This window comes from Aricia agestis, chromosome 1, assembly GCF_905147365.1.
Source record: "Aricia agestis chromosome 1, ilAriAges1.1, whole genome shotgun sequence".
Lineage (NCBI taxonomy): Eukaryota > Metazoa > Arthropoda > Insecta > Lepidoptera > Lycaenidae > Aricia > Aricia agestis.
The window spans coordinates 17,936,685-17,954,594 of NC_056406.1; the positions used below are offsets into that span (position 1 = coordinate 17,936,685).

General features: G+C 36.0%; 1 protein-coding gene across 11 annotated transcripts in view; it reads right to left on the reverse strand.

Annotated features, from left to right (window-relative positions):
• The window catches only part of LOC121729849 (neural-cadherin), a 383,323-nt gene that overhangs the window by 287,915 nt on the left and 77,498 nt on the right, over positions 1 to 17,910 (reverse strand). For all 11 annotated transcript variants that reach the window (XM_042118540.1, XM_042118525.1, XM_042118532.1 and 8 more), the window contains one exon: positions 15,364 to 15,553. In XM_042118540.1, coding sequence (XP_041974474.1) covers positions 15,364 to 15,553 — 190 coding nt within the window. The remainder of the gene's footprint in view (positions 1 to 15,363; positions 15,554 to 17,910) is intronic.

Below are 17,910 nucleotides of genomic sequence, written 5' to 3' on the forward strand. Positions count from 1 at the left end.
GTACTGACTATTTATACCGGCCTAAATCTTGTATATATCAAGTTAAAAGTTTGTATTGCCTTGGTGGTTACTCACCTCGTCGTTGGCGAACGTCAATTGAGTATCGCTCGAGCCATACAACGAACGCTGGCTGTTATCAGCGCCGGAAAATTAACCGCGTCGCCCCGATGACGTCGATAATGTCCGTACAAACGTCCGCTGAGAATTTAATGCCAAAATATTTCTATAGGGCCGCGGGGTAATGACCTCGTTAGCATACCAATATTTTTCATTTATACCCACCTCATTCAGAATTGTTTGCGTCTATAATTCAAAAGTGTAACGAATGGCATCGATAAATGGTAGACTGTCCGAATAATTTAGGCATGACGAATTTTTTTTTTTCTTGTTGGTAAGTGAAGGACCATTCAAAAATAGGAATATCGGTGAAAAAATGACTTTGATAGTTTAAAAACTCTCCAAAATATCCATACAAAATGTTACCTAACTGTGACGTCACGCTTAGGTAGTTTGTTCGATAGCTATGTTAAATATTGCGTTTATGAAAGTGGTTTCATAAGATTTTTCATAAATTACATAACTTATCGAATGGTATACAAAAAGTAAGGCATTTTATAAAAAAAAATCGACTTGACTATACAACTTTGAAGGCTCATAAGTTATAACAAAAAAATACATGTTATGAAGCTGAAATTTTGGAAATACTTATATTTTATCGCTATGTCTTTATTTTATTTAAAAAATCAGCTAATCTTTGACCTTGTCGTCATCCCTATTTGGAAACCTCGACGTTAGTATTTCTCTTTTTTAAGTATAACCTTTATGATTTTGTTTTTGTTAAATACAGAAATAGTTTATATTAATAATAATTGAAGTATTTATAAACGCAATTTTATAATTTACATTGATCCGACATTCAATACTCATATTACGTTAAGTATATTACAACATAACAAGTTGAGCTATAAATAGCTTCAGTTTTCATCAGTTTACAGACATCATTTAATTATCATAATTGCTAAACATTAAAAACACATTTACAACTAAAACAAACTGTATTTTAAGTACCTAATTTAAACGAATCATGCTTCCATTTTCTAAAGCCTAATAATTTGAGGGGTATCACAATTTTCGTCGCTATAATTAACAATAAAGGTGTTTTCATAACGGGGTGTAATAGGCAATTCGGTCGTTAGCGTTGTTGTCACAAATTAATTGTTATTAGCGTTTTTAATGAGACCTGTATTGAACTGTCGGGGCGCACTTCCATCAGGCGACTCGATGTTCCGTTTTAATTAAACTTCGGACCGCCTGACAGTGGGATTTTCGCTTTTTGTTCCGGGAAACTTGAATGTCATGATTTAATTAAACTTATATTTTTATTTCACTACTCGCTTCTCGTTTTCATAAGTCTTCGGAAGTGCGAGTTTGTATTGATTTACGAGTATGCAGGTAAATAAGAGCGTCTGTGAGTTAAGCGTAAGTATTCAATGTAAATAAAAAACGTATATGAAGATAGAAGAAGTAATTACGTAGTTACGTATTGCTACGTATTTAGTAGCCTGTGTATATCCGCAACTCAAATCTGGAACGAACTGTCACCAGCAGTATTTCCGGACCTATATGACCTGCAAACATTCAAGAAGAGAGCGTATTCCCTCTTAAAAGGACGGCAACGGACCTGTAGCTCCTCTGTTGTTGCAGATGTCCATGGGCGGCGGTAATTCCATCAGGTGACCCGTTTGCTCGTTTGCCCTTTATTTCGTAAAAAAATTTTGGCGTAAATGTTTTTTGTTTGTATTAGCTGATATCGTTAAAGAGTGACAAGCAATTTGTTAAGAATCGTCAATTTCAACTTTCAATTAAATGACTAATGAATAGAAAGGTGCATATTACAAACCTCAAAGGACTTTAAGCAATTTAATGACAAAATGCTGAATTAAAAACGGAGATTGGTTAGGATGGGTACTTGCGACGCGCTAAGTGATTTTATAGCGAGCCAGGCGGATGGCCTCGTAATGTTATGGCGTCTATAAAGCCTGCGAGTTGACGCTTCGAGAAAATTCCGCCATTTGCCGCTGCCTTAGAAGCTCTCAAATCATTCTCCGAACAGCTTTTCATTTAGTGAATGGATTTTATAAGAAGCATTTTTGTAATACAGCGCCTTAAGTATGTGACTGGCTTGAAAATATTTCATTTTAACGAATGCTGGTTTACATTTTCAATATACTTTTATTTTTATTTAAGAGTAATGTAAGAACTTATTAAAATGTCAACTATATTGCTTTTGTACACAATATAAATCAATATTATCATCTAAGCATTCGGCTAGGTACTCCGATTAAATGAAATTTTAATTTTCACAAAGTAAGGCTTTAAATATTGTACTATCGGATTTTTTGTTTCAATTATTTAACAAAGTTCGTACGTCACAATAGCTACCTAGTCTACCTACCTAACATTGTATTGAAATATATCAAAACTGACCACAGAGATATTGATAGAGCTGTCACTATCAATCTGCTGTTATTTACGGAGGAGTTCCGACCTCCCTGGTCCTTCTCATTCCATTTGTTCCATCAATTATGACGTCACGTGATATAGTGCTTTGATTCAGTTATGTACGCTTAGGCTACACACACCCACTAGTCGAAAATATAGAATAATATAATTTTTGTCAATACGATACGTCTTTATGTTGATAAGTAAGTTTTATTTAGTATCAACATTTTAGGTTAAGTTATGTTCCTGTTTTAATATGATTCTCAAAATACAAAATCCAATTTCCACAAATACTTTAAAAAATGTAAAGTTTTCGTTTTATAAAAATTCATATGCATGAAAATGTATAGATAGAAAGTTGCAATTCAATCTGCATATTAAGAACGCTCACCGACATTTTGGCAATGGTTAAACATTGGTTAACCCGGTTTAAATATTTCGTCGAACACCAGCAATCTGCCATAGAAAATAAAGTAAAAATACGCAACGCAGGTAGTTTATATATCCCGAAATGAAGCTTTAAAACTCAGTGTCTGAAATCGAACATATTTAAAATATGAATAAATATACTGGTAAACAGAATAAATTCAGAAACTATTTGTGAGTTTCACAAGCCTATATAAATATATAAATACATCATCATCAGAGAAATTACTATTTTTACCTTTTCGCGCTGCTTAACCAATGGTATATAAAGATACATACAAGTTATATACGACTTTTATCAAGACAAAATGTCAGGTTTCTTCAATATCCAGTTTTGTGCGCAACATCATTGCGGGTAACATCTGATAGACTATAATATCTTGAATCTAGTATTCCAGGCTTTACGGAACATAAACAATTCACCTCACAGAGCGGAGCTGTTAATCTGGCACTGAGAACTCAGGTGCTGAATGTGACATTAACTAATACGACGCGTCCGTGAGCAATATCTATTGCATTCGCCAAAAATAATGTTGTTAACTACATATGCCACGTTTAATATTCAAATTCTCATGTATACTCGTTTGTTGCCTTCAAAACGACTGGATCGAACGGTTTTGATGAAATTTTGTGTGCTTAGCGGGTAGGTATGAGAATAAGCTAATATCTTTATTTTATACTATATGATAAGGGGAACTCCATTGTGCCAAAATTCATGGGAACCGTACATTTTTCCGGGATAAAAAGTATTCTATGTCCTTTCCCGGAGCTCAAAGTATTCCCATATCAAATTTCAGTAAAATTGGTTCAGCGGTTTCTGCGTTAAGGGGTAACAAACAGACAGACACACTATCGAAATTATAATATTAGTATGGATTCAAAATAACATACTTATTCTGAAAAGTCAGCATGTGAATAATGACAAAAACATTTTTATCAAATATGTAGTAGATGTAATACCCTTATGTTTTATTCCTTTTTATTATCAGGTGCTATATGTTAATGGACAATATAACAATAATAATAATATAGGAACATAGACATATTGTGCGACTATAACGAGGCCGAGGTTCTATAGTGTTGACCCACTAACTAGTGAGCAAACGGCACAGGACTAATACAGATTCATTCACCCGTAATACATACGATCGCCTGACACTTGAATATTGTGTGATATGTAGACCGCAAAATATCTTCCACATAATCTCTATAGATAGTAACCAAAGTGAATAAGGACTTTAGATATAATTGTTTGTAGAGATCTTACAAATAAAACACTATTTATTATATAAAATTCTAGTGTCAGGATGCCAGTTGTCAAGCTCGTCCGAAATACAGGACAGATTTTGTTGCAATTTAGTATTCCTAATCTGTGGGTCCAAAATCGGCGGCAAAACAGCGCAAAGTCCTGAATCGCGCTATCAGATTTTTGCCCTGAATTTTTGAGATCGGCGTGACATAAAGATTGTTTCGTTGACAACGTCTGAAATAATATAGACTCAAATATTATATCATCAGCTAGTTATTGATAATAATATTCCTTTTATATGTATCGAGTAATTCAAAAAAATCAAGCAACATCTTTTGATTAAACATAATATAATATTTGTTATTTTCGTTAACTTTACGTAATGGTGCTCCTACACCGCCATTAGAAAATGTTTAGTAACGTTAGTAAACATTTGTTAGCAAACATATTTTATTCACAAATGTCAAAAAATGTTTTCATGTTAGAAAATGTTTAGTAAACGTAAGTTAACAAATTATAACAAAACGAATTGCATATAATATAATAAAATAAAATATGTGTTACTTTTTGTTTGTAAACCTTTATAAAGGTGACAGCGGGGTATGCGGTGTGCCAATACCAGATTTAAATGTTATAAAATGTTAGTAAACGTTAGTAAACATTTTCTATTAGTGTAGGAGCACTTGTGACATGTAACAGTTCCTAACAAAATGTAACAATTGACAACATATTTTGTTAGTAAATGTTTTTATGTTATAAAATGTTTACAAACATTTTCTAACGGCAGTGTGAGAGCACCATTACTCTGCTTTTCAAAGTTTTCTGTAACTTTGTCGTTTAAAAGCGAGATGAACTAATGGAAGGCTGGGCAAACAGCAATATTTAGTAGTTGGAGACAGTAATCCCCCACAAGCAGCGCCCCCCAAACTCTCCGGGGCACCGAATGTGGGGCACGAAGTTCCCGCCCCGGGAATATTGCTTTGTCACCGCCGACATCGGGCCTAAGTCCGAGTAATTGGAAATAGTTGAAACTCCGACTGAACTTCCATAATATATAATTAGCCGCGCTGTCTCCTTTGATTTCTGGAGTGGACCGACAATTTTCTGGTCTCGGTATGTCGCAGGTGTGCTTGCTTGTGTACTATATTATACTCAATGTATAAGGGTTGGACCTCATCTGGCAGCATGGAATCGCATTTGTTCCGCCTGTGCTACCACGCGCTGCAATGTGCTGCCGCATGAGAACGCGCGCTGTCGCATTGCGCAGACAAAAAAGGCGATCGCGATAGCAAGTGATCGGCGGTGAAAGGATGCGTTAGCATGCTATCGCGCGCTTCAGCGTTCCGGAGTCTCCCTGCCGACCATTGCATTTTGTCCGTGATGCCGATCGCCTCGAGGATTCCGCCGCATGCTATCGCATTATGCTTTCTGTCTCGGTCTAGCAAATGGCAGTTCTAAGCGACAAAAAGAGAAAGGGCGACGGAAAAAACCTTCCATTAGTTCATCTCGCTTTTAAACGACAAAGTTACAGAAAACTTTGAAAAGCAGAGTAATGGTGCTCTCACACTGCCGTTAGAAAATGTTTGTAAACATTTTATAACATAAAAACATTTACTAACAAAATATGTTGTCAATTGTTACATTTTGTTAGGAACTGTTACATGTCACAAGTGCTCCTACACTAATAGAAAATGTTTACTAACGTTTACTAACATTTTATAACATTTAAATCTGGTATTGGCACACCGCATACCCCGCTGTCACCTTTATAAAGGTTTACAAACAAAAAGTAACACATATTTTATTTTATTATATTATATGCAATTCGTTTTGTTATAATTTGTTAACTTACGTTTACTAAACATTTTCTAACATGAAAACATTTTTTGACATTTGTGAATAAAATATGTTTGCTAACAAATGTTTACTAACGTTACTAAACATTTTCTAAAGGCGGTGTAGGAGCACCATTACGTAAAGTTAACGAAAATAACAAATATTATATTATGTTTAATCAAAAGATGTTGCTTGATTTTTTTGAATTACTCGATACATATAAAAGGAATATTATTATCAATAACTAGCTGATGATATAATATTTGAGTCTATATTATTTCAGACGTTGTCAACGAAACAATCTTTATGTCACGCCGATCTCAAAAATTCAGGGCAAAAATCTGATAGCGCGATTCAGGACTTTGCGCTGTTTTGCCGCCGATTTTGGACCCACAGATTAGGAATACTAAATTGCAACAAAATCTGTCCTGTATTTCGGACGAGCTTGACAACTGGCATCCTGACACTAGAATTTTATATAATAAATAGTGTTTTATTTGTAAGATCTCTACAAACAATTATATCTAAAGTCCTTATTCACTTTGGTTACTATCTATAGAGATTATGTGGAAGATATTTTGCGGTCTACATATCACACAATATTCAAGTGTCAGGCGATCGTATGTATTACGGGTGAATGAATCTGTATTAGTCCTGTGCCGTTTGCTCACTAGTTAGTGGGTCAACACTATAGAACCTCGGCCTCGTTATAGTCGCACAATATGTCTATGTTCCTATATTATTATTATTGTTATATTGTCCATTAACATATAGCACCTGATAATAAAAAGGAATAAAACATAAGGGTATTACATCTACTACATATTTGATAAAAATGTTTTTGTCATTATTCACATGCTGACTTTTCAGAATAAGTATGTTATTTTGAATCCATACTAATATTATAATTTCGATAGTGTGTCTGTCTGTTTGTTACCCCTTAACGCAGAAACCGCTGAACCAATTTTACTGAAATTTGATATGGGAATACTTTGAGCTCCGGGAAAGGACATAGAATACTTTTTATCCCGGAAAAATGTACGGTTCCCATGAATTTTGGCACAATGGAGTTCCCCTTATCATATAGTATAAAATAAAGATATTAGCTTATTCTCATACCTACCCGCTAAGCACACAAAATTTCATCAAAACCGTTCGATCCAGTCGTTTTGAAGGCAACAAACGAGTATACATGAGAATTTGAATATTAAACGTGGCATATGTAGTTAACAACATTATTTTTGGCGAATGCAATAGATATTGCTCACGGACGCGTCGTATTAGTTAATGTCACATTCAGCACCTGAGTTCTCAGTGCCAGATTAACAGCTCCGCTCTGTGAGGTGAATTGTTTATGTTCCGTAAAGCCTGGAATACTAGATTCAAGATATTATAGTCTATCAGATGTTACCCGCAATGATGTTGCGCACAAAACTGGATATTGAAGAAACCTGACATTTTGTCTTGATAAAAGTCGTATATAACTTGTATGTATCTTTATATACCATTGGTTAAGCAGCGCGAAAAGGTAAAAATAGTAATTTCTCTGATGATGATGTATTTATATATTTATATAGGCTTGTGAAACTCACAAATAGTTTCTGAATTTATTCTGTTTACCAGTATATTTATTCATATTTTAAATATGTTCGATTTCAGACACTGAGTTTTAAAGCTTCATTTCGGGATATATAAACTACCTGCGTTGCGTATTTTTACTTTATTTTCTATGGCAGATTGCTGGTGTTCGACGAAATATTTAAACCGGGTTAACCAATGTTTAACCATTGCCAAAATGTCGGTGAGCGTTCTTAATATGCAGATTGAATTGCAACTTTCTATCTATACATTTTCATGCATATAACCATGTTGTTGAACTGACTGGCCAACTCCACGTCTAGGCCGTTTAACATGTTAAAAGAACCAACAACTACTAAATTTCACGAATCTCTGTCTACGATCGAGGAATATCTACATTAGCGATTTATTTCCAAAAAAAGCGCAATTACTGTATTATGTAAAGCCTAGGTATCAAGTTGGCTGGCTAATTCAGCTACATGGCTGCAAAATATTATATTTCAGCCATCCATAATAATAGCAGATAATAGGTAGTGATATTACTTATGTAACTAAACTAACATAAGGCGAAGAAAGTGCCAACAGTGTTTGTACTGGGGCAGTACGAGTAAACATTGATGGCTCTACTTTACGATCAAAACGTACTTCATTCTTTTATTAACTCGTATATCTTTTTATTTATAGCCCAGTAAATCATGATACTTATGCCATAGTCCTGATATGTTTATTGAATAGATAATATGTGTACCTACTTTATGATATTGTGTCACTAGATGCCATGAAATATTCAATCAGTATGAACTTACGTCGTCGTTTAAAATGTGTAAAAAAATTGTAAGATATCAAGGCGCACCTAAAAACACACATTACAACATTAGCGTGGGAATATTACAAATAACGTCTGATTCGACGGATTCAATGCTCAATGATCCTTTTAGGTATTGATTTTAGCCAAACCCTAATATGCACGTGAGATAGATACGGGGCTTAGCCGGATTACGCTAAGGCGGTGGTTCATTATTCCAGCACTTGATTTACGACGACGCGATACGAGGAGAGGGGGTTTCCGGAAAGCGGGGGTTTCTGGGAAAAGAGAGGGGTTCCCGGGAGAAGCGGGGGTTCCTAGTAAATGCGGGGGTGCCCGGAGATCGCGGTCGACTTACGAGCTGCGCCATAATGAAATCAACACATAAACGTCACGCACTAAAACCGACACATAAAATTTATCGACTGCCATTTTATGCGGAATTAGCGAATTCCAGATGGACGGAAGAATAAAATATGTATGAGCGCTACAAAACCTGGAACTTATTCATACTGAGAGAGGTATTAGGTGCAAAAGTATTTTTATGATTAAAATAAAGTAACCTGGGGGCACGACAGTGTCCCAGGGAAGTCTCGAGCAAAGGTACGGCCGTACTATTATTACTTTTCTCGATAAAGTCAGAAAAATATTATATGTAGACTACAAAAATTTTAATTTTATCGGTACCGGCTTCAACACTGATCTTTTTCAAATTAAGAAAAATGTAATCGTAATAAGGAGTCTCGCTAAATTCCTTGCTTGGTGCTATTTCCTGCACACATTTTTTTCGAATTGCTCTAGTACAACTTAGTAAACATGCAACGTGTTATTTTGCGCAGCAAATGATTATCGTTTTCCTGAATATTTCACAACGTGTCGATATAGCATCGACTTTGCACGAATTTTCCGAATTCTATATATACAGGGTGTAACAAAAATAAGTGATAATACTTTAGGGTATGTATGTGTTCCTTGTAAAGAGTTCACTGTGAAAGTAGCAACGCTAAAAGACCAAATTTTTTTTTTCACTTTTGTAAGGGCAAGCGCCCGAACGTCACGAGTTTCCCCATACAAAAGTGAAAAAAAATTTTGGTCTTTCAGCGCTGCTACTTTCACAGTGAACTCTCTATAAGGAACACATACTCACCCTAAAGTATTATCACTTATTTTTGTTACACCTTGTGTATATATGTATATATATATATATATATATACTAGATGTCCCGCGCGGCTTCGCCCGCGTAAATTAGAAATTTTACAGAATCCGTAGGTACATTTTCCCATAAAAAATATTTCCCCCGTTTTTCCCACATTTTCCTGAGTTTCTTCTGTCGTATTAGTCTTAGAGTAATAATATAATATAACCTTCTCGATAAATGATGAGTCTTACTCGATAAATGATCTATCTAACACTGAGATAAGTTTTTAAATCGGACCTGTAGTTTCTGAGATTGACGCGTTCAAGCAAATATACTCTTCAGGTTTATAATATTAGGTAGATATAGATTTTTTTTAATTATCGCTTGACAAACTCGAGTCTCGATCTAAAAGACTATGAAATGGTATAATATGGTAGTGATGATGATGATGATGATGATGAAGAATGTAATTTGCATAGTAGCATATGCTTTCTGTTCTTAAAACAACGCCGAAACTCCCAAACTTATCTATAAAGAATCAGGAATTCTCTCAGCACCTTCCGAACCACGGTATACCAGGTATATCTCGGTGCAAAATCTTACTTGTTGGTAGCATATGCTTAGAATACTTCTCACGAAACCGAAGTCACCATATGTTTCCCTATAAGTTTTGAGGAGTTCCCTCGATTACTTATGGATCCTTCATCAGATCACCACTTTTCTGAATATAATACCAAATTGGGATGATACCCTATATACCAAAAGAAAAATTTTGAAAATCGGTTAACAAACGGCGGAGTAATCGTTGAATATAAGAAAACGAACATAACACCTCCCCCATTTTGAAAGTCGGTTAAAATTGTAGCCTATGTGTTATTTATTTAATATTTTAATCAGCACATGAATTGAATAACAAAATTTTTTTCAAATTAATCGTAGCACCATCTGTCAGGACAAACTAAAATTGAAATAGAATAATATTGAATGCGATGATAGCGCCGTCCGCCGGATCTAATGTAAAACATTCCAAAATCAACAACTCCTTATAAATAAGAAATTAATTGAAAAAACATTTTCCAGTAGACCAAACTGTAAATCTAAACCATTCTCGAATCTCCACGAACACACACAAAAAATTTCATCAAAATTGGTCCAGTCGTTTAGGCGGAGTTCAGTCACATACACACGCACACAAGAAATATATATATTAAGATATATATATATATATATATATATATATTGTTGTGTAGTGTTTTCGCGAAAAAAGCTTACATTTTCAAACACTGAAAAATATTCAAAAAAAATTACACTCCCAATTCTAATAACTCAAATGTCGCTTCGATTGCTAGCTTTTTCACTCGCACGTGAGAAAGCGTGTATGTAAGCATAGCCTCAACTTTCGACAGTCACATATGACGAGTTAAGAGTTCACAACAATTATAATCCAAATATTATTTTGCAGTACTTACCTTACAATCATCTTAAGTTTTTTGATTGATTCAAAGATTTAAACCCAGAGATTATCTGTAGATATTAACGTAGAAAATGACGACGTTTTATAGAACCCAGAAACGTAGATATTCCTAAGAAATTTATTGGAAATTCTGATGACAAATAAAAACGAGAGACGACTTTAGGAAATGTGCACTGGTGTTACGCGGGTCGCAATAAAACATACGCACAGTACGTGTTTAGAATATCAACATCTATTTTTTAGATCAACTAACTCATGTCTCATTGTTCTTTTCTTCAAATCTTTTTGTTTTACAACGGCGTGGTATGTCTCGAATATAATAATATCTGAAGTCGGCAATAAACGTTATAAAAGGGAAACATAAAATTGTCACCATCAAACACATCATACGCATGCCTTAATATGCGCCTGGATAATCCGAATATTTAAAATAACTCGTACTTCATAAGCTCATTCTCCCTTAATAAAAACATTATTTCAAAGCTTACATTTTTCCATGTTGCTATCCTTATCTGATACATTGAAAAACGCAGTCAATGACAGCGACAAGATTATTGATCAGCGGTGTAAAATAAACGCAAGGGTGTACCTGACAGGTTTGCTTTGCGCTTGTCAGGCAAAGTTGAGGCAAAACCTGCACAGTTCTGTAACCTACACGGCAAACTTCAACTGAACAGGTCAACGAACAGTTGACCTGTCCAGGTAAATCTGTCAGATACGCCCTTGCGTGTATTGCCTGCCTAAGGTTTCACTTTTATAATAATATTCACGCACAGTTTTTTTTAGTATTTCGTTAAAATACAGACAGCAACGTGAGTAACACACCGAAGGAGCTCACTCAATACCCACTCGCGTATAAAACGTTCCGCGAAAACGTAACACATTCATTCGATAACGAGGTTCCTCAATATATTCAAACGAATGAATGCGAAATAAAGTGACAGTATTCGTAGGGAAATTGCCGGACGTGATTCCGACAATCGATTACGGCTTTTTGTGAAATATTAGACTCCTATCTGTCAATATCCGTTTGAGAAAGGGTCGGCGGACTTGTTAAGCAAAGTATTTGAAGAATCTCACAAAAGGAACCTTTTACTTCAAGTGTTTATATAGGGGAGACGCTAATTTAAATGCGGGTCAGGCTGGTGATTAGCGTCCACCTTAACCCTATAAACGCCTAACGACGCACCTTCAGGATATTTATGTCGTTTGCTATTGTCTCCTTATTTCGAGCATAAATTTTCTTTGTCTTCTATCTTTAGTGCTGGATTTATCTAAGGACAGTCGAATTTTACTAGGTCAACTTCAAAAAGAATGAATTAAATCGAGAAAGATATTTTATAACGTTCAGACACGTTGGGTCTACAGAAAAAGGACGTTCACAAAAATCCAGGCTTACACTGCCCGTCGAGCTACCGCAAAATAAAAAGATAAAAGTTTTCTGTTACAAACATTTTTTAGCAATAGAAAACAGAACAGAATCAAATACGACTCCCTAGTCAATGTTAGAGTCGCTCAACTAAAGTGTACGATGTAACTGTTATTCATTCACTTTAATATCTATGGTCGATTTACACGGGTGACTAACGAGTCGATTTTAGTCACCCTGCAAGTCATCACCAGTCAACAGTAGTATTCGCAGCAATCGATCGCTTGCGACTGAGCGTTTGCACGGTCGATTTTAGTCACCAGCCGCACGACTTTGGGGCTCGCGACTTTAGCCGCATCCGGCGTAGTCGAATTGCCATTTACACGGTCGATTTTCGCCGTGCGGCGGAAATCGTGCGGCTTTAGTAACCCGTGTAAATCGGCCATTACAGTAACATATTATTGTATCGACCGTCACACCTAATACAAAAAACAAAGGAAAATCAAATAATTATAGAAAACTTAAGTATTCAACTCTATGAAAAAAAAAACTATTGGTATAGTTTCATTTACATACTATAAAATTTTATCTTTTCCAAACGCTACAGCAGAATACGCGCACGGCTGAACGCGCCATAAAGGCATACGTTAAGTAGCTACTACAGGTTAAAACAGGAGAACAGTTAATATAATTTCTGTAACCCGAAAAGTATATTTAATAATGGTGGTAGGGACGAATTCGCCCCAGGAAAATGGAGAAGTTTGACTAATGGTGAATAATTTATGAGCTACTTGTCCGGTGCAGCCGCTGCGGTCAACCACTTCATTCTATTACAAATGGCGATGGTTTTTACGTGGAATCTATTTAAATTTGAAAAATAAAAAAATCTATTTCAATTGATATATCTACTCGTAATTTAAAATTTGAATTTTGATAAAATAGATAAACATTTGACCAAGAGGAAAGTTTTGGAGCGGTAAAATGTGCGATGTTTTTACGTGTATAACAAATTAATTCTCGTACTTTTTGTCACTTTCTTACTTACGATGGTTCAGCAACTCAAAGTGAATTTTGGCCTCCGACACGATTTAAGTTTGTATATGTAAAATTGTAAACATTTTGTTACGATGAGATAGATTTAAAATTTGATAAAATATAGGGAAATGTAAGTACTTAGATCGTTACTAGAATGTACATAGTAAACTACTGTAGCCTATTAAAAGCAGTAAAAATTATATTTTACAAAACACTTTAAAATAGATTTTGCTATTGAGTGCACCTCCCAACTTCATTAAGGTGAGCGATTAAAACGATTCTTCGCTTGTTCCCTGTAACTTCATTTACCAAAGATTAGTTTTGGGAGCTGTTTAATGTTTGTGCGGAAATTGAACAACTTTTAGCCGGTAGTTAAACATCAGTTACAAGTTGTGACAGTTTCAATTTTAGTGCCTATTATGCTGTTCATAAAACGCTGATTACTAGAATAAATCATTTACATTTTGTCATAAATTCCAATTTATGTATTTCCGATAAATCTAAAATTATTGTGTTGCACGATGTTAATTTAAATAATAATGTTTAAGCAATCGTAAAATAATCAGTAATTAATGGTCGCGTTTGCTACATTTTGAGCAAAATAACTTTTTATCCCTGACATTTTGCCTCAGGACATATTATGTAGGATTTGATAAGGGTATCAAATAGCAATTAAGTGAGCACTACCTATATAGTTTTATCAGCGAGTTTATTTCATTTAATTTATCTTCAAAAAGTACTAAAACACACTACGACACTACTACTAGGAAAAATGACAGATTTTTAAGTGACAAGCCTATACATACCTACGAATTATACTCTTTTATTTATGGTTGAAGTCTGTTGACAACAAGTTGACAAATTGAAAATGGATTATTGTTTTTTTATTTAATTTTAGATACTAATTGGATAATGCTTAAACGGCCAGTCTGAGATCAGCTGAGTCCCAGAGACAAGAATTGAAAAAAAATATGATGAAGTCAATATGTTTTACAAAATATAGGTAGTAGTCCTAATGTCGTTGCAAGTAAGGTCGAATTTCGACCATTGGGCTATCTCTAGTATGAATAATTGCCTGTTGATGCAGTAGGTAGCAATTTAATAGTTCAAACTAGAGATAAAGCTGAAAAGTTTGTTTGTTTGAACGCGGTAATCTCAGGAAATACTGGATCGATTTCAAAAATTTTTTCACCAATGTATAGCTAAGATGTCCCTAAATGCTATAGGCCAGAGGTTCCCAAAGTATGCGCCGTGGAAAGTAATTCATCGTTATCCGAAACCACAAAGATTATAAAATTAAACTATAATATTAATAAATGTAAAGCAGGTAGATGATTAAATATTTGTTATTAGATATTTACCTGCTTAACCTAACTATAATCATCAAAGGTGTTTATTCATGTATCTTTTTGTAATAGCTAGTGTAGGGCGCCGTGACAAAATATTGCGACGTGTAACTGCGCCGAAGGCTGAAAAAGATTGGGAACCCCTGTTAAACTATATAGGCTATGTAGTATGTATGCGAACCTCCACATCTAATCCGGGGCTCCGGGCAAGGATGGGAACTTGCCCGGCTTAGCTAGTCCCGGCGCCGAGAGGAAGTTTGCAGTTTGCCGAAGCGTTCTCTTATTTTGTAGGAAGTCCGGTCCCTTTTGAGGTAGACCGGCCGGTCGTGGAGAGAGTCCTGTGTTAAGACAGATCCAGAACATCCCTCCGTATACGGCTGAAGGCAAACCGCAGATGGTTTTAGTGGGTAAGCCCGGCACCTTTCTCACCGGGAGTCCCACATACCCCGGGGTGCTTCAACTAACTGAGGCACACCCTCAACCCGGGGCACCCATAAAGGGTTTCCCCTGCGCACTGGAGCCGGGGCGGACCACTAGTAAATAATAGAATTTTTACCACCAGCGATAATAGTTACACTTAAAATATCTGTGGTTATCCACGTACCTGAATTGGGCTGGTTGTCGGAGTTGGGTCGGGCCGACGGGGCTCCATCTCTCGCCTCCACCTCCAGCGCGTACGCCCCCTGCTTCTCCCTGTCGAACACCACCTTGGTGAAGATCTCCCCCGTCTGCATGCTGATCTCGAAGAAGTCCTTGCCCTCGTTCCGCGGCGAATCTACTATGTAGTAGTACACCTGGGGAAGAAGAATCTTGGTTATGATACGAATAACGGAACTAAGTTGATAGGACATAATATTATACCTCTTTGTTTAAAAACTAAGGGGGCAAACAAGCAAACGGGTCACTTGATGGATAGCAACTACTGTGGCCGATGGACACTCGCAATATTAGAAGAGCTGCAGGTGCGTTGCCGGCCTCTATGGTCATTGTGCACAAATTTTTTGTGATTATTGTGGAATACAAATGAAGCTTATTCGCAATTTTTTTATTTATGAAATAAGGGGGCTCACGAGCAAACGGGTCACCTGATGGAAAGCAACTTCCGTCGCCCATGGACACTCGCAGCATCAGAAGAGCTGCAAGTGCGTTGCCGGCCTTTTAAGAGGGAATAGGTTAATATAGTAAGGAAGGGAAGATAGGGGAGGGAAGAGAGGGGAATAGGGTAGGGGATTGGGCGTCCGGTAAACTCACTCACTCGACGAAACACAGCGCAAGTGCTGTTTCACGCCGGTTTTCTGTGAGAACGTGGTATTTCTCCGGTCGAGCCGGCCCATTCGTGCCGAAGCATGGCTCTCCCACGTATAATTACAGGTGCTTTAATTGTTGATTTTAATAATATATTATTATTATTGATTATAACATTACGTAAAGTAGGTATGTAGCAGATAGTATAATTTCGTTTGATATTTAAATTTAGAATGCTAGTGTACAAAATATGCTGGCACCACGTTGAAATGTAATTCACAAAAAGCTCGACTTCTCTATTTCAGGTTGCACAACGCCATCTAGTGGAGAATTTTCCAATTTCACTAAAAGTAAAATGTGATTCTACGGAAATATTTTTTCAATTTTTTTTTACCTTTTACATTTTCGTAATATATAAGAAATATTAGAGTTATAATGGCGAAAGTTTCTTTGCATGTTGATTACTTTTTCACAAAAAAAAACTATGAATTTTTAATCAAAAGTAGTTTATAGGCTACGGATGAAGACATTGGCTTTGTTTTATCCGAAAAAGTACAATGTTTCCGTGAGCTCATGTTAATTTTTGCCCACGGTGGAGCAGCGGTTATTATATTGTATATTGGTAAAAGAAATATGGATGATGTGGTACTTTAAAACGACACACGATGATTATGATCGACGAGCTCCTAGCCCGCCACTTGGAATTTTCTCACAATTTATGACTTTCGCTTTAACCCTAAACATTAACCAGGCTCCATTAATATAAATTACAGCAAACGGAACATGAACATCTCGAGCGCACACTTTTCACGCGCCCAGATAAAAGCAGATGATAAATTATATTCGCGCATCATCAATTTCAACATCGTATTAGCAAATACTAATGTTGCCCACAATTTCGTTATTTCCCTCGTTTATTGCGCGGTTACCGTACATTCTTCTGTGGTGAAAATTATCCTATATTATCCTTTCCCAGGATACAAAGTATTTTCGTACTAAATTTCATAAAAACGGTTCAACGAATGAAGCCTAAAGAGATGACAAAGAAACAGACGAACAGAGATTATATATATGTCGCAGTCATCTGGTTTAATTTGCCATTCGATTGAATGACTAGCACATTCATTGAATGACACCATTCAATTGAATGAATAAAGGACAACTCGTCAAGACCTTGACTATGACGTTTAACGTCTTGACTAAAACTTAAAAGTCATAAAATAGTGAAATCGTTAAATGGCATGATTTTTTTTAAGTAGCCGTTGACAGAGTAGTAATAACTACATCCACGCTGTCATAATATTATTCTATTACTAATGTATATCACTTTAAAGTAAATTAAATGGACAAAATATCAACAATGTGCTATCAGCTGTGTGAGCTGTTTGACGCCATATTTGTTTTAATGACTACTAGCGCCGCAGTGGGAAAAAATCAAAAACGTTCAATTACCTGACTGATTTCATGTCCGCTATCTTCAAATGGCTATGTTATAAATCGCTAACTAGTTGGACGTTGAGTGACGATCGTCCAATCGACATTCGGCCTAGTTATTCAATCGAATCGCAGATTGAACCAGATGACTGCGACATATTATATCGTGAGACTAGACGCGAATAGGGGCATTCCACAGAGTAATTTTATAATGCAGTTTTACACGCACGTAACACTTCTGTTTTCACACTCTGTAGTTTTAGCAATACGGCTAAGTTACTTTATTATATTTATACCGAGATATTAGTTATTTACCTTTGGCTTTAAGAAACTTGCGAAATGGAAATGAGAAGCGCCTTAGAGATCATATTAGGGCCACGGTCCCTCCAGTTGTGTGCGGAGACCAGTTTTGCATTAATATTAACAGCCTAACATCCCTTTAGGCGGAAGCGTAAACACAAAGTTACACGAA